Source organism: Folsomia candida, unplaced genomic scaffold (assembly GCF_002217175.1).
Source record: "Folsomia candida strain VU population unplaced genomic scaffold, ASM221717v1 Fcan01_Sc006, whole genome shotgun sequence".
In the NCBI taxonomy this organism is placed as follows: domain Eukaryota; kingdom Metazoa; phylum Arthropoda; class Collembola; order Entomobryomorpha; family Isotomidae; genus Folsomia; species Folsomia candida.
In genome coordinates this window covers 7,749,075-7,774,945 of record NW_019091198.1, presented here as the reverse complement: position 1 = coordinate 7,774,945, position 25,871 = coordinate 7,749,075, and the positions used below count along the sequence as shown (strand labels likewise).

The 25,871-nt window shown below is 39.8% G+C and overlaps 1 protein-coding gene across 1 annotated transcript in view; it reads right to left on the bottom strand.

Annotated features, from left to right (window-relative positions):
* Window positions 1-524: 524 nt before the first annotated feature.
* The window catches only part of LOC110851034 (carbonic anhydrase-related protein 10), a 32,992-nt gene continuing 7,645 nt past the window's right edge, over window positions 525-25,871 (bottom strand). Inside the window, exons 2-12 of the mRNA XM_035853126.1 lie at window positions 11,612-11,662; window positions 6,365-6,394; window positions 6,173-6,279; window positions 4,561-4,793; window positions 4,193-4,250; window positions 3,345-3,440; window positions 2,685-2,751; window positions 2,371-2,562; window positions 1,913-2,001; window positions 1,785-1,830; window positions 525-1,671 (exon numbers count right to left, since the gene is read on the bottom strand). Coding sequence (XP_035709019.1) covers window positions 1,649-1,671; window positions 1,785-1,830; window positions 1,913-2,001; window positions 2,371-2,562; window positions 2,685-2,751; window positions 3,345-3,440; window positions 4,193-4,250; window positions 4,561-4,793; window positions 6,173-6,279; window positions 6,365-6,394; window positions 11,612-11,662 — 992 coding nt within the window. The 3' untranslated portion in view covers window positions 525-1,648. The remainder of the gene's footprint in view (window positions 1,672-1,784; window positions 1,831-1,912; window positions 2,002-2,370; window positions 2,563-2,684; window positions 2,752-3,344; window positions 3,441-4,192; window positions 4,251-4,560; window positions 4,794-6,172; window positions 6,280-6,364; window positions 6,395-11,611; window positions 11,663-25,871) is intronic.

Below are 25,871 nucleotides of genomic sequence, written 5' to 3'. Positions count from 1 at the left end.
TGTGTATGTATGTTGAGCTTATTTTAACATTTGGCCTTCGGGCAGTTGCATTTATTTTTTGTGGCTCACTCAATATGAGAAGAGAGAACATGAGAATGGAGACAGAAGAGGAGAAGGAAAGATGCAAAGGATCAAGGAAGTAGCAGTCGACAGGCAAAGTGATAAATCAACATTAGTCCACACCGACCGCAGGAGAAAACGGAAATCCTCCAGATGTTGAGTCAACCTCCATCTTGGCAAAAATCTCTCCACTTTTTCTTCACCTTTCTCTCACCGATTTCTCATCCAGTCCTTGGCCTGGGTGGACTGGGTCGTCGTCCACCCAGTACAAACGAACGCTTATCTGTTAACATATTGGACAAGACAAGGCTAGACGAGAAAAAACTTCCCCCTGGGAGAAAACAAATAAGAATGCGTTCTGATATCGGTGGATACAAGGAGAACGCAATTAATAACAAACAAGCAGGGATCGCTTTCTCCACCCGGTTGGATTTGCAGACAGAAAGATGTGCAACAGAAGATGATCTCAGTTGTAAAGATTTTTATTATTATTTCATTTGGTTCGAACACATGCTCTTTTTTGATGCATATGATCGTATTATATTCTAATCATTCTGGAATTTACATGATTTACACATTACAAATGTACAGTACACGTCATGATGATACAACATCATTTTTTTACAAAGTCCAAATTCTTACTTTCATACACGCTAATTTGCCGTTGATTCATACATTTGTAGCTATCAAGAGACTTATTTTTTTAGCAATACACAATTGCCTCGTGACGTTGATGCAGATTTCTTCCTTCTTTCATTAATCGCTTCTCTCCCATTTTTATGTTTCTTTCATTACATACTTTCTGCCTTGGCAAGTTTTACTTTTTATGCCTGATGGAATGGACTAGCTGCATTTTGGGGGGATTTTTACTCACTTCATGATTGCCACATGTACATATTTAGGATGATAGCACAGATTACAGATTCTTATTTTTTTGCAGGATTAGTACGGGTTATTCTTTGGGGGTTGTTGCAATTTAAAAATATTTTAGATGCCTCTGCAAATTTCCATGGGTCGGTTTTGCACTTACAATTGGAGCACTTTTATTTTAGGGTTATACTTTAGTTTTAGTTTTGGATGTGATGGTAGGTTTTCATGTTTTTAGAAATCATCTCACACGTAATATAGATTGTTCATTAATCGTAATGCTGACTTATCTCCGTCTAACTTACCACTCTTTGTGAGTACAAAAGTTACGAACGTTTTCTTCTTGTTTTGGATTAATTTTTTGTATGGGAGGAATGAACAAGGATTTGTCGTCAATTCCACGGCGTCTCCTCTTTTTATACTTTTTATTTTACCACGTATGTCGACATGCTAATCCTGAATTTATAGATTCTAATGTATGTACGAGTAAGTTGCTTGACACAATAGTTGGTTTATTACACTTCATCACATTGCTGATTGGCTTAAGAACTTTCTCAAGTAGGTGTGCTGCTGGATGCGAGTGGAATTTGCATATTATGTCTCATTTTGGATTGGCGTTGGTTGAAATGATATGTACGTCTTCTTATTCTTCAATGATTACATACAAACGGCAGGGAAGCGTATAGCGAGATAGTCGCTTGCACGGCGTGTTGATTGTTCATTACTGGTTCTTCCAATTGTTTGCTAAAATTATGGAGTTACAGAAAAAATGATCAATGATGTCGTATGCATTTGTTAGATGGGAATCTATGCGGAATGAGAAGCGTAAGTGTGTACTAATGGAAACTGTATGTCACCTTTGTAGTGCATTTCTTTACGCATACTTGCCCGGCAGTCAGCATTCTGGAAAGAAATTGACAATCACACCTCCAGTGCATTTTCACAACTCGGAATTTCAATCCCGTTGATGGAGATTTTCACTTACCGTCGCAAAGTCAATGTTGGTTCTCACGACGCGATTGTGCAAGGATTGTGGTGGGCGGAAGTTGCTACCCAAGGGCGCCTTTTGATACTCTGCGTACAAAGGATGAATGCCATTTTTATCCAATAAACATTCACCATCAGGTTGGAATTACAACTTTTTCTGATTTTGAACTACAAAAATATGGACTTTTGTTCGGCGTGAAACGCAATAATTAGTGGTAACCGAAAAGAATAATGTCAGTCAAGCTGAGTTTACGGGATTTTTTCCACGTTAATCAGTAAAGTGTTTGACCGTACATCAATGTTTTTAGACAAATTTACGTAAGTTTCAAATGCAGCATGGTCTGGAGATTTTTAAATGGAAAGCTGAACGTAATTAGCGAATTTAATTAATGAATTATATGTTTTTCGCTGTTCAACTCTACTTGATTTTTTATTTTACATAATTTCCCTTCTCACCTTCATCGCCTTGCATAAGTTTCCTGAGAGCATGGAGTTGTTGTTTGGTTATATAAATTGGCTTGTTCATCACCACCCAAGTCACCGTCTCTTGACAAGCTGGCATTGTTGTGGAGCCCTCGTAAGTCATGTAGTGATCCGTGTTGGGCAGTAAAGCTTGAAGCGATAGTCGTTGAACTGAAGCACTTTGTCCTAAAATAAGAGACATTGTGGAGAACTCATCAATGTTTCAGTATGGCTAGACGAGTAGTGGGTTGGTAGGTGGGTAGGTTTCAATCAGATTGGCAATTACATAATTGGCTCAAGTAACTTACCGTTGTATTTAATATTGTTTAGTTGATCAGTCAGGATTCGCAATTCAGGATTGGACAGGTCCCCAAGCTATGAAGAAATGACACTGTTATAAATTTTGCATAGTTGGTGGCTTCATGTTAACAAATAACGCATGGATTGTTAATTTGTAGTCTTATCTTTCACAGACTAGAGAAAGCATTGCGGAATTCAATAAGTTTCGCCAGAGAAGTGGTGAAATTCCAGTAATGGAATTGAGGTTAATAACTCATGCATACGGACGTGTACATATTTAGTTGAACGAGCTGAAGAAAGTTGTCGGTTTTTTATGCAAGCAATCCATCGGTTAGTGAAAGGTGGAATGCTTTTAAAATGGTAATCAAAAAGCAACCGGACTGCACTTTAATGAAAAGTGTTTAATACTTCTGCCTTCATGCATACGTTTATGTAGGCATAAAGTATATACAAATATCCGTATGCACTTATCCCACATGTTTATGTACCGCACATGCCTCATTTCCTGTCCGTAACAAATCTCCTCCCACGAACTAATGAAGTTATTCCCTACCCAATATTTTTACTGCTTGCAATAAGATTACAGCACTTTCGCCCTCTCTCTCGTTACTACACGTTGGTTGTGGTGACACTTTGTCGAAATTTGCTCTGGCTGCTGACCAACCTACCTGGAGAAGTACGGAGATGGCAACAATTCCCTGAGAGCGAGATACAGCTTCACTAAAGTTGCTGTAGAGCTGGGCATTGAATCCATACATTTGGAGCTGGAAGGTAAAAGAGTTAATAAATAATTACTACCCACATGTACTTACGTACTTGCTCGTGCACTCCTTAAATTACAACCCAACCCTCTTCCTCTTTTGACTTATATCGAATGTGCGAAAATGACAAATAACTCTGCAATCAATTACAACCAACTGCGTGTCTCACATACTTGTGGACAGAATGAGTACAAACATTCACACGCTGTTTCTGTTTGCTCAGGAGTTTCTGACAAGTGACGAAGAGGGATTTGTGATAAAAGTCTGAAGCTTTGTTGTAATGTTTGCGAGGAGAAGCCAATTACTAATCTGACCATGTTCACCACTACGTACCACTTGTCCGAATAAAATGAATGAGCACTGAGAGAAAGTTTGCTGCTCTCCAAAACAAATTCGGTGACACAAGTCCACAGTCCTGAGATAAAAAAGTGGTAATGACCGACCGGTCGAGAATTATTATACATTTCAACATCATTCGTCCCTTGTCTAAGCGTCATGTCATTAGTGAAAGTCGTCACGGAGGAGATTAAGTATTAGGTACACATAATTACGTATAAATAAATAAGTTCCATCGATAATAATTTAGCCGCGTTACACATTATTATCGAATAAATCTAATATCGTCATTGTTGTGGTTGGTTGTACATGTTTCGGATTGTGCTGCGTGACAGGGTGGGTTTTCTGATTCTGCCACCCTCTTGATGAATGAGGGCAATTTATTTATGAGAGAGAGAGAGCAGTAAGTAATGCCTCACCTCGGCCGGAAACGAGTATCCTTGAATTGTGTGTTCAGATCCGATTTCATCACGCATCCTTAAAAAAAGAGTTTGGTTAGTAGAGTTCAATGACCAATATACAAGTGTACCTCCGTTTCTCTGTTGGGCAGTTGGTCAAAAATTCGAAATTTCATTAAAATGTTCTAGGGTTATGAAGTTATGTTAGAGAAAATTTAAGTTGTTAGATATTCATTTTTGTTGTTGTTTTGTCTTATCTGTTATTACTAATTATATGCTAATAATTATCTAAGCATAGTCTTTTCTGTCAAATTCAGCTCTACAATCATAAATAATAAAGTGGCATAGATCTGTATGTCATACCTGTAAATCACAAATATAGATCATACCCATAATGAATGTGGATCTCGTGGAATTGATATCGATAGGAGAGTGGACCACCCGTGATATTCACCAGCACTCGGGGACTTGAGTTGGACTGCGACCCTGCTCCGCCCATATTTGCGGACATAAAAGCATCCTCCCCACGACTCCCACCCCCGTCTGGCTCAGACCCCTCGTCGTAGTAAGGTCCCGTGTAAAATATGACACTGTGTGCTGTGTTCGTCATGAACCCATTCACCTGAAAATGGATAAAAAAGAACATGACAAATTACCTCGTCACAGATTAAATGGTTTTTTTATATACAGATATCAACGGAAAGAAAGTATATGTATTTCTAGGTTTTTGAAGGTTTAATTAAATACGATTTTAGCCATAATGTGAAAAGCTATGCATGTTTACTTGGCATAAGAACCCCATACAAGCTGTTATATTCAACAAAATAGTGAAAAAGGCGGTATATGTACGTAAATATATCCATCGTGACATACGTTTACGTATTTATGCACATATATTACGTACTTACTCAAGGATATGCAACTTTTTCCTCCTCCTACTCGTCTGTCCAACACAATTTAGCCGAGATAATTGCAACGGAGAAAGTTACAAAGTCAAACACTCTCAGCCTGTCAATGAATCCAAACGCTCCCCTCTCAAGAAGTCGTTTTAAGATAGCCTTGACATCTCGAGATAGCTCCGCGGTCCCACTTTTTCTGTTAGTCAATCCAATGCAAGGTGGCCATTATCCAAGTTTCCCTTTTCACAAATTCTAACTCTGTCTGTGGGTCTAACGGAACTTAAATTTCTTTATACTCTTACTCCTCCTGGACGTTTCGTTGGGTTAAAAAATGGTTCAAGTTTATGTAAAAGGGCGTCACCCCGAGTAAGTATTTGCCATAGCTCTCGCCCAATTACCGGAATGGATTGATTTCCCATTTCGCTTCAGGAAAGCTTTTTTTGGACGTTGAACGTATGTAGCTCATTCCAAAAAGAAAAAATCGAATTCCCAAAGTGGAAGCCCCCGCAAGAAAATGGAATGTGAAAATTGTAATTGTCATCAAATTGTAAAACAGGGAATTGAAACGGATACAATTCAATGAAATGCGGTTGCCTGTTGAAAAAAGACACTTTTCTCTGCCGAAATAGTCGTGCAATGCAGTTGGCACACCGTTAAGAACGGTGCTATTAATGTGTCGTCGCATAGGGATGTCCCACACCGTCGTGTGTATGAGTGGGTGAAACATTCGTGTAAAATAACATGTAAAATTTATTCTGAGCGAATGATACTCTTTTTTACTTTACTCGTGCTCTCTCATAATCGCCTTTAGGATACATGCACTATTCGCTTTCTCTCCCACTTTCCCCGTTTTAAGTTTCTTGCAGATACAGTTCCTATTCCCACGGTTCTCATTCACAGGTAAGTAAAAGGTTCACATGGTTTTTTCGAGTTTCACCAGCCGAACAAAGTGTGGACTGACTGGGTAATGGACCAGTTTCTTGAATTGCAAATGCTTATAAATATAGTTATAGTTATAAATATAGTGAAAGTGTTTGGAAATATGGGTGTAAGTTGTTCCGCAAGTGGGGAAATGTTTTGAGTATAATTCTAATAAAATTACCCTTTCTTTATCGATATGAATTGTCCTTAGGTTGGGGTCGAAAAGTAACTCTTTTGGCTGAAGATCCACCGGGGATTGGCGATGTCCTTTGCTGCATAGTGCCCAATCTGTAGGGAAAATCATAATAAACAGTAATAAACAATGTTAGTTTCTAAATATCCGGAAAAATGAGTGAGTCTCGTGTATATTTACCTGGATTGATTAGTCCCCAAAACGCCGGCCCTATGAAAAACAACAAAACATGAATATACATAGAGGAAACACGTAATTGAAGGAAATGATAGCAGTAACTTTTCTGTCTTTTATTTTTATAATTCATTATTTGCAATTACAATCTCAGAGATTTTATTTCGTGTTGAAATTATGTAGTTTTGCGAGCATGTACATTTGAGAATTCTTACTTGAAGACTTCAACTTGAAGTTTGTAAAACTAAGTGATAAAAAGATGATAAGTTGAAAAGTCCTTATCCCACGATTTTTTTCCTGTTGGAATTCTTACATAAGAGGAAGATTACTTATTTCTGGCTGGCTGGTTGTCTAGACCTCGCCGTTTTGTGTAGGAGGAAGTGAGATATGGAGGGAGGCTATGAGGAAGAATGTGGTGGTGGGATTCATTCCATGCACATATCAGATGTTCGAACGAAGCCTGAATAAGTTTTAAAAGTGTGGTGGATCAGGCCCAGGAAGAGAAGGAGCTATTTTCTGAAATGCGTCCCAGAAGTGCTCTAAATTTGCAGAAGAAAGCCCAGTTAGCTTCTTCACTTTGACGAAGAGGGGACCACGGAAATTGCGACCTCACTGTGAACTATCCACCCCATGCTCGTACTCCGGTTACGCTTCTGTGACCTGACTACCGACTGCGACAGAATTCCTCTCTCTCTCTCTCCCTGCACGTTGCTCTCAAGTATTTTTTTGAGACAAGGAAGACGAAAACAGCCCACAAGGTGTATGAATCATATTATCATAGTCCTCCTCTCCGCTCTTATCCCACACCGATTGTTGCAGAGGGCAACCAGCAGAATTATAGAATTACCAACTTCAATTGTATCTTGTGGGTGACGTTCCTTCCTTCCTTCCTGGTCGTCCAGGTTCAGTTATTGTTGTGCGGAGAGATGACACCGTACAAGTTTCCATATCCGGACCATCAACTGCGTCTTGTAGCATTTCATCATTTTTGGGATTGGGCAACAACATCAACCAACCAGTTGCGTATAGTTTGTGAGAATGTGAAACATTGGATTTACAACATTGCTACCGTTTGCTCTTGGTTTTGCCATTTCCCCACTACTTTTGTGACGTATAAAAAGAGAATAAAATTTTTGCTATACTTTGTCACCAAAACCATAAAACACACCATGATTTTTCTCTTTTCAAGTCTCCAGCAACTACAACACAGATCGCATAAAACTATGACATGAACTCAACTCCACCTTACATACAATGCACACTTTTGTATTTACCAGATAACTAAATGTACCCATGTGAAGGTAGGTACGACTCTATTTACTGGGGCACGAAGGGTTCTTTTCCGCTGAAATATATTTCCCACAAATTATAACCAAACCCTGCCGTGCGTTCAATTGTTCCTCTCCGCCATAGCTCTAGGCTTTGGGTTCGTCTGCTATTTTAATTCCTAAAGGATAAGAGAAAGAAGTTAGAATTTCAAGGAAGAAGAAAGTTTGGAGTTGAAAGTTGGAACTCATTGTGCTGGGTTCGATTTATATTCCAGTCCGATTTTGTACTGCCACCAAGAAGTGGTTTAAGCAGAACGGATCCGAGAGAAGAACGCTGCGTCTCCTGCTGCTAAGCTTGTTTGAATTCTGGGCTACGCTAATTTACAAGAGTTGGGAGGTTGGTTACAACGCGGTGGTGGTTCAAGAGGAAAAGAAACAGTGGGATCGAAGATAATGTCGTCGTCTTGCCTGCGGTAAATGGTTGAGCATCCGCCAGACCTTTGCTGTTGGTGCATAATTCACCCCAGACCTGGAGCCATGCAAACTAGATAAGCAAACCACTCCACGCAGCAGGCGGATTATAACCTCTCCGACATATGTTCGCCACACGCCCCACCAAAAACCAACCACCACTGCAATACTTAGAGGATCGCAAATGCAAACAAGAAGAAGAAGCTCCAATCTCGTCAAAAATGCATACTCCACTGCCACTTAAATCCCCATATCATGCCCCTTCAATTGCCTCCTGGAAAAAAGACACGAATTGAGCTGGATGATGGGGACATATTTCTATAATTGTTCTGTCGATTCAACAGCGCTTTTATGCATATTGGATTGAGAGCCTAATTGCAGGAGGAAGATGCGATAGCACTGACAAGCCTACCCTTCCAAATGTAGACGAGAAAAGGGCGTATGTGCGACAGGGTGGTGGTAAGTAAAAGCAGATAAGAGAAGTTCGAATTGGTATTCATCGTCATATCACCGGCAGAACTGCTTCTACTTCTTTCGGGTTGGTGGTGGTTCAGGATGTAGGGCAAGTCATAAGGCGGGTGCTGGGGTGGTAGGTGGGTGGCCGTAAACATTTAAGTGGTGAAAGGTGAACGGAGGTGGAATGATTGTGAAAATAATTATGAGTGGATCTAGCAAAGAAAGTCGGCCAAGTTACGACAATTCCATTGTGGGCTCGAGTTGTAAGTGAGACTGGATTCCTGAATTGTTGAAAAGTTGTCGGAGTGGGCAAATGGTTCGGGATTTGGTTGTGACTTGTAATTCTCAGAGAATAATGTTGATCACCCTTCCGAGATTTGGTGGAGAAGACCAATAAGGAACGTATACCTTGGCGATGCCTTGGATACATATAAAGTGACTGATTATTCCACTTGCTCTCCCCTTTCTCCTATTTAGCATTCCACAATGCTTAAATAAACCAAACCGGAACCCGAGACAATGCACGTTTACTCTTGCACAACTACCCCTCGGATTCTCGAAAGAGATCTCATTTGATTCGCGATCTCATCCCATTGAAAAACTAACTCTTTGGAACTCTGGCTTTGCTTTCTGCTTCCCAGCACGATTTGAATTTAAAAAAATGTTGAGCTCCTCTCGACCATTTCCCCAATGGAAACATTTCCTCTCTCCACCAGCCAACAACAACTTTTGCTTTAGTGCCTAAAAATTGCTGAGCATCAGGAACATGCAAAATTCTCCGTTTTTTTGTTGTTTTCGTACAAGTTAACTATTTCAGACTGCAGAATAACAACAAAAAAAGCAAATCTTACCCTCCTTTGTGGTTGGGACACATAAAACATGCAATATTTACTTCCCTCCTTGTTTCATCATGATATCTTAATTTAGATCTTTATAAGATAATAATTTGTTGCACCAGAGGAACTGAAAATGAGATGGCGTGCTGTAGTGCACTTCTTCTCGCACAAGTATTTCGTCTACTTTCACCACGAGGAGAAAAGTATATCATTTTATGCAACAATTCTTCCGGTCCCCTTTGAAGATTTGTTCTTTCTGGTTTCCTGTGCTACAGATAATGCAGACGAGTACTTTGAACTCGAAAGGAATCTTACAGTGCTACATGGCACCGTTTTTTGAAACTCGGAGAGTCCCATTTTGTTGTTTTTTTGAGTATGCATGTACATCGCTGGGTATTGACCCACTCACTCCACGACGGTAACAAGACTACATCGACAACTGCAATATTCAAGGTGACGAAGTCATAAAAACGTGTATGAAACACAGAATAATGCATAAAGCGATTTGGTTAACTGAAACTGAATTTTTCAAGTGAATGATATGCAAAGGGTGAAAGTTCGCTTGCAGAGAATGCATATCTTGGGATATTTCTATCCGTTGGGGACCTCGTTGGATGGAGTGGAGTTGTAAAAAAGTGAAATATGTATGTGCAAGTGAAGCAAGAGTGCAAAGTACGCACAAAATATGATGTTTGAGCTGGTAAAACATATTCTCAATTGTTTGAGATGCCATTCGTTATAATGTTGTTACATTTTTTTGCATACTTGCCTTCGCTCGTAGCAGTTGGGGAGCAAGGTCAAGCGCAAGGAAAGTTAAGTTTGATGATATGGCTCGATTTTTGAGCAAAAAATTCTAATTCATAAAGTAATTGCAATATTTGATCGTGTTAAAATCGTAAATTTATATTAAACTAATGCTACGTAAGTAAGTAATCTATTGATCCAATATTTATTTTATTTTTTGGCAATCTAAACATCCTATGACCAGTTATTTCAACATTTCTTACAGCTCCCTTGAAGACTAGGGTGAAATGCAGTAGACCGAGTGGAAGGTAAAATTTTCTTGATGCAATTGCACTCAGCCACCCCAATGGCAGCGTGTCATGCATTGTCTTGCTCGTCGTGTGGACAAAGTTAAGATGAGATGGGGAAATATTACTGGTGGGAATAGAGATCAACTGAGGCAAATACTCCCGCAAATTTTGTCGTTGGACGAGTATTGGAACCGAAATTGGTTTTTGGGTGGATATGACGGAAGCCTTACACTCCTATCCATGAACGCTACTAAATCAAAGCATATTATTCGCTCCCTTTGTCTCCTGAATATTTTAGATTTTGCCAAGAAAAAAATATCCACCCACTCTCCTGCACCATTTCAGAATGACTTGTGCAACATTACCTATTCTGTCATGGGTACAGTTTTGATACAGTTTCGGGATTATGTGCTCCGCTCTTTGCTTAAATGTCCACGTTTTGTTCTCCTATGTTTGGCAAATGTAGCTTGTCTCATTTTCATGTCACGACGAAAACTGCTGACTCTTGGCTTAAACTTTGGTGGGGTAGTCGGTGCCTGGCTGGCTGGCAAGTACCTAAGTACTTCCAGACCCACCGACCCTTTCACTGCGCGAGCCTTTGCACTACGTGAGAACGGACTTTCTTCTTCGTCGTGGACTCGTTAGGAGGAGGATGGAAAAAATATCAGTGGCTCTGTTTGTTTGAACAACGTGGTGAGTGCAGTACAGTGTACGACGAGGAATGGAAAGCAGTCCTGGAATGTTATGTTGTCTGACTTTTTGATCCATTCTCCATGCCCGTACGTTGATGAGGAGCGCTAATATTTGCATATCATTAAGTGAGCTCTTTAGCAAATTAACTGATTGTGAGTTTTTACTTTGGGCTGAATTCTCTCAAAGTCATACATCCTCCTCCTGCTGCATACATACTCGTTCGATTAAGTCTTGTAAAAAATTCCTTTGTCACCCTCCATTTGAGTTTCACACGGAAAAAACTTTGTACAAACTCAACGAAAACTTTTGACTTAAAACAACTTCCCCTTCCATGCAAAAAGGGTAGGAAACAGTATCACGGAGACTAACAAATTAGGAAACGTTTTATTTTTTATTTTTTTCTGGGAGGAGGAATTCTCTCAAACAAAATATGTTCTTCTACATTTACATAATGGTGTATTTGGTTTAATGATGGGCTGTATGCGCCAGACTCACCTGAAATGCCGTCATACGTCCACCAGTCCTCCCAACTCACGGCGATGGAACCTGAAAAATTGAAAACGAATTAGGATCAGAAACATATTTAGACATGCGAGAAAGTTGGTGCAGTTTGGTTGTTTGAAAATAGTGCGACGACGTCTCGTCATTAGCTGATTGATGGCCCCGTAACTGTTTTTTTTGTACCTTTGTGCGATTGTTTACGCAAACACATTAATTAGCTAAAGACAACTTTTGAAGTTGCTTTTCTCTCTCTGTTTGTATGAGGGAGGATCTCTCTCTCGACTGCTTAAATAATGAGGCAACTCTTTCTCTCCCCGGTGGAATTGTTTAATTACATACAACTTTACGCCTTGCTTTGCAATTATTATTCTATACACCTCATGACTCCGGCCTTGTTTATTTTACAGGGATGGAATACAATATTTGTTTGTAACACTATTAAAACACGGTTGCATTGCATTGCAAACAGAAACAAGTCTTCGTCAATATGTTGAAGATTTGTATTATTAGCTTGTAACATTTTTGGCAAAGTATATTAAGTCTAGATACTAGTTGGACTTTTTTTGGTGCAAACCCCCATTTTCTCTGAAAGTTTATAAGACATGGACGGACGAACGAAGGAAGAAAAGTCATATGAAAACCAAATGGAACAACATTTGAAAGACAGGGTTTCTCATATGTCGAGTACTTGTTTTATAAGCTTGTAATGCCATAAGTTTTAGTAAATAATTAAATATTTTAGCTGACACAAAAAAAAACTAAATTTAAGACTTGTAGTGCGAATGGACATTTAAGTAATTTGTTTAAGCTTAAAAATACATTACTATCTACTGTCATTACTTTCTTTATTATTGTCAGTTAAACAAGTCTTTATATTTGTATAAATTTCCAAACTTAGAGCGATTAAAAAAATTGAGAACGAATCGGTAATGAAAGAAGATTTTAGATACATTTTCAAGACTTTTTAACTTGAAAGTTTTTAAATTGGTAAAATTTAAAATATTTGAAAAATTATCAAATTCGAGAAACTATCCTTTAAAAAATCAACCATCTCGTGCCACATTGTGAGAAAAGAGTAGTAAAAAAAGGAAGCACATAAAACTCCATGGAACCCTGTGAAAGTATCGATACTTGCCAAAGCGTCGTCATCAACCCCTCGAAACCCATTTTTGTTCCGTGGTAGGTAATTTACCTTCTTGGTCTAGGCTACTTAAGGTGAAACGCATTTTTGGTGGAAGTTGGATAGCTCCCTAAGTGAAAAAAAATGCGTGGTGGGTGCAACGAGATAGTTTCACTTCTTGATTCTCATGCAACGAGCTTCTCTCTACCTTTTCCTCCTTTTGTTTCCCTTTCTGCCCCTCCCTCTCCATCAGGTTTCCTGTTGCAAGAAACTTCGGAAATTGGAGAAAGTTACTATTTCACTCATGTTCTCGCAGCTTTTGACCAGATTTGTAGATTTAAAATCAATCCCAAAATTGCTCGCACAAAATAATTTAAGTACTTTTCTCCCCCTCACGAATAGGTCAAACTATACAAATATTTGTGATGTGTAATATTTGCAAAGCATACTTCGAGGAAAAAAGGTGTCGATATTTTATGTATATCTGGCCACAAATGTCTGTCAAGAGTCTAGTCGATAGGTAACAAAAGCTTGTAATGTTTCAACCATTTTCCCCCACACCTGGCAAAGGTAGTCGACTTGAGTGGAGAAAATAGCTCAAAATTGGCGATGCGGATAGCCACCACAAAAACTATATCCACCAAATGTGATCATTCATCCATTTCTAGCACAAAGGAATAAAGGGAGAGAGAGCGAGCGAGAGATTGAGCACAGCCTTGTCCATTCCGCCTACAATGAAATGTAAACACGACGTTTGAATTTATTTCCGAACATTCGTTCGTTTTATAACCACCCATAAATTCTTTTATGCCTTTAAAAATTGATATGAATCACTTTCTTGAACCACGGAGAAGATACAAGCCGTCGCTGAAATGTGGTCAGCTTTTCCCTCTCGCGTGGGTTGTCATGAATGATTCCAAGTGGCCGGACCACACGGTTTTCACCAAACCTGTGTACGTAATATATTCTCAAGCTGGACTATACGCATTTTGACTGCTGCTGGGTGCAGTTGTGGCAAAATCCGAAATTGAAGATGGCTATATAACCCGACTGTGACCTCAGACGCACTAATCTATCATCGGTATCCGAACTAAATGTGAAGAAGGAGCAGCAGACAGGAAGTCTATTCCACGTTTGCCAACCAACCACAAATATACTCATAACACATGTACAACACCCTGCACCACAGACTCCCACGCCAAACCACATTACTCGCTTTTGAGGTAACATATAACAAACCGAAGCTATTAATTACAGTGATTTATCCATCGCATGCGGATTAATATGCTTGTAATAATTGGGCTTTAAATAATTTCAAAAACTTTTCAGCACATGTTTATGTTAAATTCTGGGCTTTTCTTTGTGGGGAAATTTGGCGAAGGAAATGTGAGAAATGTGATTCATTCGTCACCTGCATGTCTTCGTGGGCAAGTGGATGGAGAAGAGGATGCAAGGAGACAAGTACAAACGGGAAAGGTGGTTGTTGGCTGCCTCTTCTTCCTCCCTTCTCGCATCTTGTTTGGTTGTTGCAATGATAAATGGCCCGCAATTAGTTTTCGTCCCGATTCTTTGCATTAGTGAACGTAGTTGGTAGCGTCATTTTTGCTGTTACTACAACCAAACTAGTTAGCAGCGCCCAGAAGTTGTTGTACCATCACATCTCCAAGTTTCTTCCCTTCTTCGTCTTTCGGAGTGAAAGTTGAGTCATGTTTTGTGCACCCACAACCAACTTCTTCCTTCCGCATGTAAACGTTGTGTTGAGCTCGCCATAATTTTATTGAGGAATAAATCAGGAGTAAAAATGTAATAAGCGGCAGTCGAGCTTGCACTGAACAGTTTTTGAACCGGAATTTCTGCCCTTTTCAACTTTTAGATTCATAATAAATATTAAGAAATGCGCAAATAAACTTGGAATGGGGGCTCAAAGTCAACGCACTAGGCGAGCTGGTAGCAAAGAAAATTGGACAAGACGGGATAAAATTTGTGAGCTGAAAGTGCAACTATTTTAATTTCTTTCACTTGTCGAACTAATCCCTCTCTGCGGACCCATGCTACACCACCACTGACGAAGATGAGTTGATTATGGAGGAGAAAGTCAGCCGTCACAAATCAGGAAGGAGGAGTGGAACAATTTGTAGCTCCCAACCCGATAGCTTGGCATAATGGATGGCGTTGGTCCGCAGTTTAAGTGCTTAAGGCCATTAAAATCCTTTATTAGTCAATAATTTGACGTTCGGCGAGGGCCAGTTGGGGTCTCGAGACGACGACGACGCTGCTGCTGCTGCTTCTGATATCGCTCGCTACTTCCGTGCTCAAATATACCACCACCGTTCCGTTGTGTCATCCCAGCAGCAGCAGCCCTGTCGAATCAAGGGGGTGAAGCATCGGCTGGAGAACAAAGGCTCGTAAATTAAGATGTCACGGAGGAGAGGGTATCTGTGACTGGAGACCTTTCTCTCTCTCTCTTTCTCCTACCACCACAAATTCTAAAACAACTATTTGGACCCAACCATCATCCATCCAGTGAACTGGCTCGAACCGACTTTCATCTTCTTAATATTAAACCATTTTCGGATCATCATGAGTTAAATTTTTTGTGACAACTCGAAATCTTAGTTGGAGTTGATTACAGCTTAATTTCAGTCTCTGTGAAAAAGATCTGTCTCATCACCGTTCGAAGTAGTGGAGGTGCAATCTGGACGAAAAATCTGTGGCGACAATGAGCCATGGCCTTCAGTGTTGTTGTCCGATGTATGTATCACAGCAGATGATGAGCTGAGAGGAGTAGTGGGGAGATAAAAAGTAAGGAGTAAATTGTGGAGGTTGCCAAACAGAATGAGAAGAAGATGAGTCGCGCGTTATTATTAGTGGCACAAAGGCGGAGAAGACCATTTCTCCTTCTCCTCTTCCGGGTGGAGGTGGTGGTGGAAACCCGCAGAGAAGCTTTGCTCAGTGATTTCCTTGGAAAATGAAGAACGGATGTTGTAAATCCCCCAGAGGAAGGATGCCGAGTGAAAATCCTGCTCCCATTATTCCGCAGTCACCACCAACCGCCCGTTTACTCTTGTACAACCAAATCCTACATCACGTCTTGTCGCTGGATCAAAGGATTGACCCATAATTTTCTCACTATTTCTCACCTGGCTGCTTCTTTACACTGATACTCAACACCCTTCTTGGATTTATATCTCCCAAGTAGTGCTGGCTGGAGCAACCACAATAATTTCGTACCTGCTAATGGCCCCTCATCTCCTCAGTGACACAATAAATGATGCCACTCTCATCTCAAATTTAGCATGGATACATTGTGCCCCTTGTCATTGTTTGACACAGTTGAGATCTCGCACATAATGGAAGATGTCTCCTCGTGATTATTATTTTTAAACATCTCCTCTCCCAACGGGAACCAATTTGCTTGAGCCGTCTGCGAAATCTTCTCTCGCATTTCCTGCTCGGGAGTAATAACGTAATCTGATGAAGGCAAAAGTGCAGATAAATGCCGTTGGAGGAAAAGTGCACGTGACAAATGATTAAAATTTCGAACACGCGTGAAAGTCGGCTTCATCCCGTTGCAGCAGTCTGACTGCTCTCTCTGCCTCATCAATGTGATTTTGGTGGATGCAGAGAAAGCAAGGCAGGATCAGAGCAGCAGAAGCCAAGCAGCAGCCAGAACTCGTACGTACGTAGTTGGCTGTGTGTGTGTGTTGGATCAAGTTGTCTCACTTTCTCCTCTCTCAGGATTCGGATCACACCACTTTCCCAAATAAATCTGACTGATCGTTTACTTTATGAGGCAGCCCAACCCATCATCAGTATGTTGGGATTATTTGGATTATTTATTAGCTGTAGCTGAAACAGCGAAAAACACACGGCTACATTTCTACCCAACCTTCAGACACATTCCTCATGAGCCATATTGTTATTGAGCCCATTTTACTGCGACTAACGAGCCGAGCTATGTTTTGTACTGAGAAAAGCAGCGCGTCGACTTGTGATTTCAATAACACGCCATCCGATCCTTGATGCTCAGTTTTCTCGTTCTGATGAAAAATATAGGGAGACGTTTCTACTTATTGGTTACATAAGGACGTCTGCGAGGCTGACGAAACTACTTGTTTGTCTATGAACGAGGAGTGATAATATATGAGGAAAAGCTGCACCATTTTCTCCATTTGGTTACCTTGCCCGCATTCTTTTATATAAATTGGTCCGTTATGAGAAAGGTTATTGACTGAGTCTACAATTCGTAATGGATTAAGTGGTCATAAAGTTAGTCTGAAATTGTTCAATGACCGCGATAGACAAATGCCTTCATCGAATTGCCCATAACGGATCAAATCATGTCGAATGTCGATCTTATTCTAGAAAATCGTTCTCGTATACGTAACGTATTGATGGTGCATTTCGCCTCACACACAGTTCACGTAATCCGCTTGTATTGTTTCAACAAGGAAGGAAGAAAGGAAGAAGGCAAGACTGCGGGCAATGATCCACACATAAAATAATGTACATTGTGTTGTAAATGGCCTATTTGGTTGAAAGCTACCTTTAAGCGGAGTTTCACAACCTACGTGTCTTACGTATTTTTTGGAGGAGAATACCTGAATCGAGAAAATGTGTGATCTTTTATTCTGCTCAAAACTCGGTGTTGTGGTTAAGATTTCATTTTTATTTTAAGAATTACCATATTAAGTCAAAAATATATATTGAGGAAAATATTTTTTTTGAAAATTAAGTGAATGTGATTTCAGTGTTGATTTAAGTACGTATCGTTTTCCAAGAAATATGTCTCAATAATCAATAACATAACTGCGAGTCCTTCTTCCTCGCCATTTGTTTTGAATTGGCTGGTAATCCAAGTGGCCTAACAGTACTTTTGTACTCATACTAATTAACTTTGCCGTTCGGGCATCAAAATCCCCATTTTTTTTATTAGTGATATTAGTGACAATCCCACTCAAGATTAGTGGATCATTCCCCAAGTGGATTATCACCAATTACAACGAGACGGTAGGTAGGAACACAAATGGACATTATTCCAGACACATTACAATTAGATAACACTACAAATAGAAAAATACAATAGATTAATAACAAGAGTAGCATTTTATCGCATTTTAGTTTTTATCCACTTGCATCCTTGAACAGACAACTTTTTTTATCCCTAATTGACACAAGGCTGTAGGAGTTGCATCCGAAATTTGTGAAACCTACTTGGCCCTTGCACTTGGCTTTCCTCTTACTTACGTACACGTATAGTTAGTTGGAAAGCTATGTTCAATTAATTTCATTCAGGAGGAAAAGGAAGTGGGAACCAGGGCTGCGCTCCTGCAGACATTCACTCTTCGGATAACTAGCAGAGGTAAATGTTGCCAAATGAGACTTTATTAGCAAAGGTTGACTTTGAGAAGCGAAAGCGTGTATCGAAATGGGTGGAAGTGGATGTGAACTTTTGCGGAATCTTGTTAGATTTAACAAAAATATATGGGTTATTCCAGGATTCTTTGTATTACTGTCGGTGTGTAGTAATTCTCCCTTACGCTCTTGCTTCCCCTATGACACGCCTAATGGAAACATAGTGCTCCGAGTTGGGGCGTCTCACGCTAAGGAACAAATGCGTACATACACATCGGCCAAATACCCCACGACTATTACACATTTCCGTTGTATCGGTTCTGCTCCTTCTTCTTCTCGTCTTCTTCCTCCCTGATTTTAATGAACAACGGTTCGGGAAACACGGCTGGCTGGGCAGTTTTGGCTGCAACCACTTTTCCACCCTGTGTATGTATTCCGTATGCGAGTCAGTCGTCGTGGTCTTCAGAGTAACGGTTTCATTTATTTTTCTCTCCAGCATCCTGAAGAGTGCAGTGGAGAAAGTCGGACTAACTTGTTTACAAAAGTTCATACACGAGTTGGACTCTGGCTGCATTTGTGGAGGACATGCAGTTTTTAGCCATATTTTTTTCGTATCATGGTGAAAATGTTTGGATATGTGGCCATATTTATCAATTATGTCATTCTTTTTTCCCCACTGGACTGGACGGTGGGGAAATAAATAAAAAAAATAGTTCATGGATATCAGGTATCAAATAGCTTTATTTTGACACGGGTAATTCATCTCTATTTCACGAGTGGTGGCGAACATGTCCAATTTTTATTCTATTATCCTATTTAAATTCTCTGTCAGGATATACTGACGGCAAACATGTTGGTAAATATGTACGTGCATTTACATAAGTACGTAAGAAGAGCCACGTACGTGTTACTAAATGCTTCTGGAGATTTGACAATGGATAACCATTTTTTATGTTTGCATTTACTGTTCGTCCGGATTTATGTGTCAGAAGAATTGACAGTAAAAAATTATCCTTGTACTGAACAACATTAAATATGGGGATATACGAGTTTGTTGAAATGAAAATAGAAATACAACAGTGAAAGCTCAAAATATATGTCAAGTTTGTTTGCTCAACATGCCTGTTCAAGTAAAAAACCAAATATCATGTCAGAAAGAGACACGAAGACAAGTAAAAATAAAAATTCGTGAGCTTGTACTCTTTTGTAATGTCACATGTGATACAGTAATAACTCATGTGGAAAAAATGTGAAAAAGTGTGAGGCCATCTGAATTCGTCAGACTCGGGAATTAGGACAAATTTTGGGAAATTAAATTATAGATAATTCTCATCAGAGTTGCGTGTATCGGTATGTTGACTAAAGGGTGAATATTTGTTCGTCACCAAATTTAGCCAATTCCACAATTAAACATTGCAAACAAAGTCATGTTAATTTGTGTCATAAAATAAAAGTGCATTCCCAACTTTGAAAAAAAAACTTCCGAGTAATTATCATACTGTTTTATAGGCACAATAATTTCGTAATGCGAAGGATAGATTTTTTTTATTCAGCGTCTGTCTCTACAAAAAAGAGGGTGATGATATCTTGGTTTACCACGACTAAGATTTCTGAGCTCTCTCCGCTTTTCTCCCTTTCTTTCCATCGTAATGACTTCAATACTTATTTCCCCTCTGTTTAACGGATCTTTAATCGCTAAACTTTCTTTTATTTGTGGAAGAAATATATGCAAATCTATACCCCAGCTGGGGAAATATACAATCCTTCCACTTCACTATACCTGCCGAGAACAAATAATGTCTGAAAATAGTTGAGGTGGTAAATTCAACTTTTTGGTCTCCTTACATACCTTCAAATATTATGTAACTCTTCTCGCCAACCCAAGTTTTACGGTTCACCGGACATTTCATAACAAATAAGAATAGTTTGAATTTTCATTTCTCATGCAGCTCATGAATTAGTGAAAACACAACTTGAACCGTTTACCCATTCTCAAATGAACTGTATCGCCTCATAAAACTCGATACTTTACAATGCATCGAAATTTCGGCAGAAATGTATTCAAGATTATTATGTTTTTGTACTATTGGCATTCACCGACCGAATTTCGTACAGAATGCCAATTTCCACACAAAGTTTGTACTCCAATCATCATTCGAGTGGTGCAAGAGTGCAAAAAGTGAAAGCATAGCTGTCCTGTTGGCACAGTCGTGGTGTTATTGTTCTCCTTTGTTTGGGAGACAATGAGTTGAAATGAATTCGAGTGGAAGAATTGAACGATATTATTAGCTCGTTTTGTGCTCTACTCGAGTATTATTTACCACCAAAGTAACACAACTAAAGGTTAAATGTTTCCCATCAATTATTACACACTCGGCTGAGAATTGTTCCAAATCGTGAAAAATTTACAATACAACAAAAGCAGAGTAAGTTCAAGCATGTAGAAAAATTGTGAACTGCTCGTGTATGTAAATAATAATGAGAGTGCATATGTACGTATCACTTGCGTAACATCAACCCAAATGCATTCAAGTCAAGTTCAACTTGGTCAAAATGAAGGAAAGATGAAGAGGAGAGATTGACATGCCTTGAGAGAGTTTAGAGGCGAGCAAATATTTGGATGCAGAGTGCGATTGTAGCAAAACAGACCACTTTCACCCTTACAACGAGAGAGGGAAAGCTATTATGCCTGGTTGGTGGGTCGGACTAACTAATTAACCATAAAAATTGGCATGTCTTGAGCCTCGAGTGTGTAAGAGTACACGGCTGAATAACACAATTAGGCGGTTCACTAACTTTTGTGTTTCCCCTCTCGGCTTATGCCTCTCTCGTACGTAATGCATTATTAACAGAGCGCCTTATACCACCATGCGTATCATCGCACAGGGTTCCGTTCCCTTTGTTTGTCTCCAATGGACGAGAGACTTGGACTATTTGTTATTGTGCTCTATCCACGCTAACAAATGAAATAAGTAAGTTTCAAAACACTCCCTCCAACCATTGTCCCACCACTCGGTTTAATTATACCAAGCTTTTGTAAACTCTGGCTCAAAAGTTTGATACGTTCCTTTACTCCCTGAATGATTTAAACATTGGTGTACACAGAGTCTGACTCGTTTTGTAAATGACATGATCAGAGCAAATCGTTAACTGACTAAATCCTTAGAATAATTGGTTATCATTTTGTTTACAGTTTGTCATCATGATGCTTTCTCTCTTGAACTATGAGAAAGATTATGGGGAGACAAGTACAAAAATTAGGCTGCAATTTGCATGTAAGAATTAATAAGGCGGTTGTTATTTAATACTATAAGCTGTGCTACTTGAGGTGAAGTTTGGTTTCCCGAAAGCCATATTAGCAAGTAGTGGTTCATGTTATTATTAATAATTGGGTGGGATAAGTTTAATAAGAAGCTAACGACCAGGAGCCCATTAGAACATCGTTTACATCGCCCCCGTGAAACATTTAAATCATATCCCCGTTGCAGTTATTGCACTCGAGTTGATCCTGCTCAGCGTAGCGTGGTCTTCCTGCATGTCTATATCCTCCAGCAATTTGCTTACTTGGAATAGCACGGCTTGTCAATTAGTTTGGGATTGAAATACTTAAAATTGTACCCTTCTCTCTCCCGCATTGAATAAACAAATAAAAAAATTGTATAAAAAGGTATAAAAAATAACTACCCGTCTTCTCCCCCGAGAAAATCACTGCGTATTTATGTCTACACACTTTAATAAATAGTGGCAAGACAAAGTTCCATGAGACATACACACAAAATTAGTTCAAAGCAGTCGTCCTTTATCTTTTCTTTGCTAGCTCAACGTGTCGTCAACTGTTTACCAGCAGACTCAATTTATTTCCGTGGAGTCACACTGTTATGCTCTCAAAATTAAGGGAGAGAAAATCAAATTCACGTTGACGTGGAAGAAAGCAAAGAAAAGCTTGCTTTTAATATAGCGTCAAATTTTAATTAAATAATTCTGCCTTCATCTGCATGCAAATGAGCAATATTTGCGTCAAAGATGGCACTGTTTATTATTTTTACTGACCCCTTTCTCCTCCCTGGATCCAATATTTCTTACATTTTCATCAAAACAGACATCCGCTGCCATCCGACCTCATAACTCATTGCAGGCTAATCCTAAATCTTAATGCGTTCAAGGAAACAATAAAGTCTGCCATTCTTCTTGGTGAATGTATCTACGTCTGCATGCAAAATGAGGTCGGATATTGTACATATTTATTAAATAAACTGGGCATTGGTTCACGAGAGAGATTTTTAGGGGAGTGTGAAATCAGTTTTCTTATTCATATTCATTCGACAGCCACCCACATGATTCGCGAGTTTATTCATCCCTGAGTGAAAACAGGAACGGCAAGAGAGTGGATTTAAGTGTGAGCAGAATTGAAAATCCGGAAGGAGAAAAGTACATCACGGAAAAGAGGGGGGCGTAGAAATAAAACGTCTTTAAGAAAGAAACACACACAAGGGACAGTCCTCGTCATAGCTATTGGTCCACTCTCACATGAATGGAAGAATTAAGTGTCACTCTCATGAAGGGTGGCAGTGGTGGCGGTGGTGGTGGTGGTGGGATGATGTATGGCGTGGAGTTACGTGAAGAAAAAGATATCCGGATGGACGGGAAAGCAATGAAGTTGTCACTCGGTTAGTTATATAATGAATTTTTCTGTCACTAAATTTTGATTGATAACCATGCCTAACGGACGCAATTTGTGAATCTTTTAATCTTAAGCTTCCATAATTTCTGGACAGAATACAAATGTTCACCGCAATACACTCGATAAACCGCGACACAAAACGATCCAAGAGTGGAGTGGAATAAACGGCGTGATGGATGTAGAAAAAAAAAAGTTAAAAGAAGAAATATTTCCCTTAAACAACCTTTTTTCTCTCGCCTAACCAAACCAAACCCTGTCTCAATAACGTCTCATTGTGGAGAGGAACGAAGAAAAAGAGAAAGAAAAAAAAAGTTGACACGGAGGGGAAGCTACAAATTGGTTTATCCGGTGTGTGCCACGTTATTCGGTGCACCCACCCACACGCATTTCGTACCCAGTGCAGTTCAATGCATTGCGTTTGAGGAGGAGGAGGAGGAGAACGTGATGAAAGAAGGGCACGATTTACTTACCAATGAGACAGACTTTTTCAATGGGTTAGGGGTTCTACTCGGGTGTCAAAGTTGAATAAGATGCATTTGGACAAATTGAGATGTACTCGTGTCTTGCAACATTTTCATGTTTTGCCTTTTTATTAGTGCTGCTGCATCACTGTATCGGCGGCGCAAATTGACTGCTTCGTAATGGTGGTAGATCCATCCATGTGGACGTATCTACGTACGTACTCTTGGTTCAAAGAGCTTTCTGAGAAATGAACAGCGATATCTTTCTCTCTTTCTCTCTTCATACCACAACATGGATCTGTAGTGGTCCTTTTTTGAGAAGCATTAGCACAAGTGCGAGTATATACCTGCATGACATTTTCAAGAGAAAGGACCGAGTAGAAAGATAGCTTTCGTGAAAGGGGAAAAGTGCTTCAAGTCGTTTTATACACTTGAAAAGGGAAATTAGCCCTGACACGAGCTGCACTTGCTGACGACTGTGCTGCTCTCCTCCTGCTTATCCTTCAGCCACTTGTGTCATTTAAAATTTGCCTTGGCAGCATTTATTCGCAAGTTGTGGAATAATGAGTTGAGTACACAACTCCACCATCCCTTCCATCGGACGGAAGGAACTGGCAGACAAAGATGGCTACTCGAGACTTGTGAAATAATGAGGATGAAGGAAAGGAATGCCTCTGATTGTAACGAGCGGCTCGGTCGGATGGATAACTTGCTGCAAAATTTCAAGAGCCACCACTTCACGGATATCATCAACTATCCGCCCTCCTCCGCTCGCCACCAAGTTCCAGCACGGCCCAACTTAACTTTTATATTGCACACAGAAGAAACCAACAACGGGCCCCTTCTGCTTAACAAACAGCTCATCAATGCTCCTGGAATTGTATTTACAGAGCTCGATGTCCAGAGTATTTTTGTGATGCAAGTTAATATTAAGTTTGATTGGAATGGAGACTTTTTGACCTTTAACTTCACAAAAAAGCGTGTTTTACTAAATATTTATGACTGAATTGGCCAATCTGACAAGTTCTTTTACACTCTGATTTAGTACGTAATTCATAATTACAGCTCCAGAGACTCATTTCGTCCTAAAGATTACATTACACGGGGTTCTGGTCAGCGGAGAAAAATGGAAAACTTTTCCGAAACGGTGGGGCGTTTTGAGGTTTTTATCAGATGCGGAAGGAGGAATAGGGGTTGGTCTGAGCGAGAGAAAGCAAGCAAGTATTCGCCAGAAGCAAATTGCCGAAAGAGAAAGTGCCATGAAGCGAGACAGCAGAAAACTCATGTATGCATTGAGTAAAGTTAAACCAACTCGACTTCGCCACTCATTCTTCTTTCTCAAGAATGGTTGCTTGCATCACAAAAGATGTGAAACAGATACGCAATTCATTCTTTAAAAAGAGGAGGAAGAGGAAGAAGAAGTGGTCGGCGTGCTGCTGCTGCTGGAGGAATGCGTGTAGATTGTGTAGATTTCCAAGATTTGGTGGAACATGTATGAAATAATGGGGATGGGAGAGATAAGGAGAGAGGAATATTTCTGAAGATGAAAGAAAAATACAAGAGGTGAGCGGGGGACTTTCTCTCTCGGGGTGAAAGAATTCCTCCGAGGAGATTATTACAACTGCACAGGATGGTGGTAGCTGGCTGGTGCACTGTGAGACCAGTGCTGGTTGGTGGTACTCGTTGTGCACACCAAATCTGTAGACAAGTTCATCTCGAGGAGGAGAATTTGCAAAAAAATAATGGGGTGGACTTGGTGGTCCAAGAGGAGGAAATGGAAATGGGAATGGCACTTATTAGACCGTGGATGTATGTCGTCGGAGGAGAAAGCAGGAGATGCCGGGCGGGTGTAGTAACGACGTCCTCTCTCTCTCTCCAGACTCCTTGGGGATACAATACAATGACAATAACAGAGCAATAACTGTATGATAAGGAGACCCTAATTTGGATTTTGGATGGTAATGGAGAAACTGTTACTTCTTGCCCCCCACAAACCGGCATCCTTGGCTGGACGAGGACAAACTTTATGGAGAGGTTTATACTTCATAGGTATACAGGTTTTAGTCATTTCTAAGAAAAAATGTACGTCATTGGCAACAAAACGAGTACAATTGGTATTAATTAAAATTCAAGTATTACCCCACAAGCTTAAGGATTAGAGTGCTTGTCCCCCTAAGTTTTCCCCTTATGAACGAATCATTAATAAATAAGTTTATTTATAACTCTGTAAAACTTTGTATGCATATTTTTTAAGTTCAACAAGTTTTAAACTGCAGAATCGAACTACAATTTCATGTGCAATTTTGAAATGGCCAATATTTTGATGATAGTCGCTTATTGTGACTGAAAAAACAATCAACCCTGGACCAACTGCATTGGTCAGTATTATGTACATAAAACCAAATTGTGTTGAATGTCTAGGGTCGCAGGAATGTAAACTACTCATTGTTTCGGTCATTTTGGTAAAACATTATCCCGGCGCTTTTCACTCTTTCCCACTTTCCTTATGCCAGATAATTTTGCAGGAAGGAAGACTAGCAAGAAATGTAGAAACCTTCTTCCATTTCCTCCGAATATCCTTTTGGCAAATCTCTCATTTTAAAATAATTCAAAAAAAGCAATCTCCGCTGATGATGA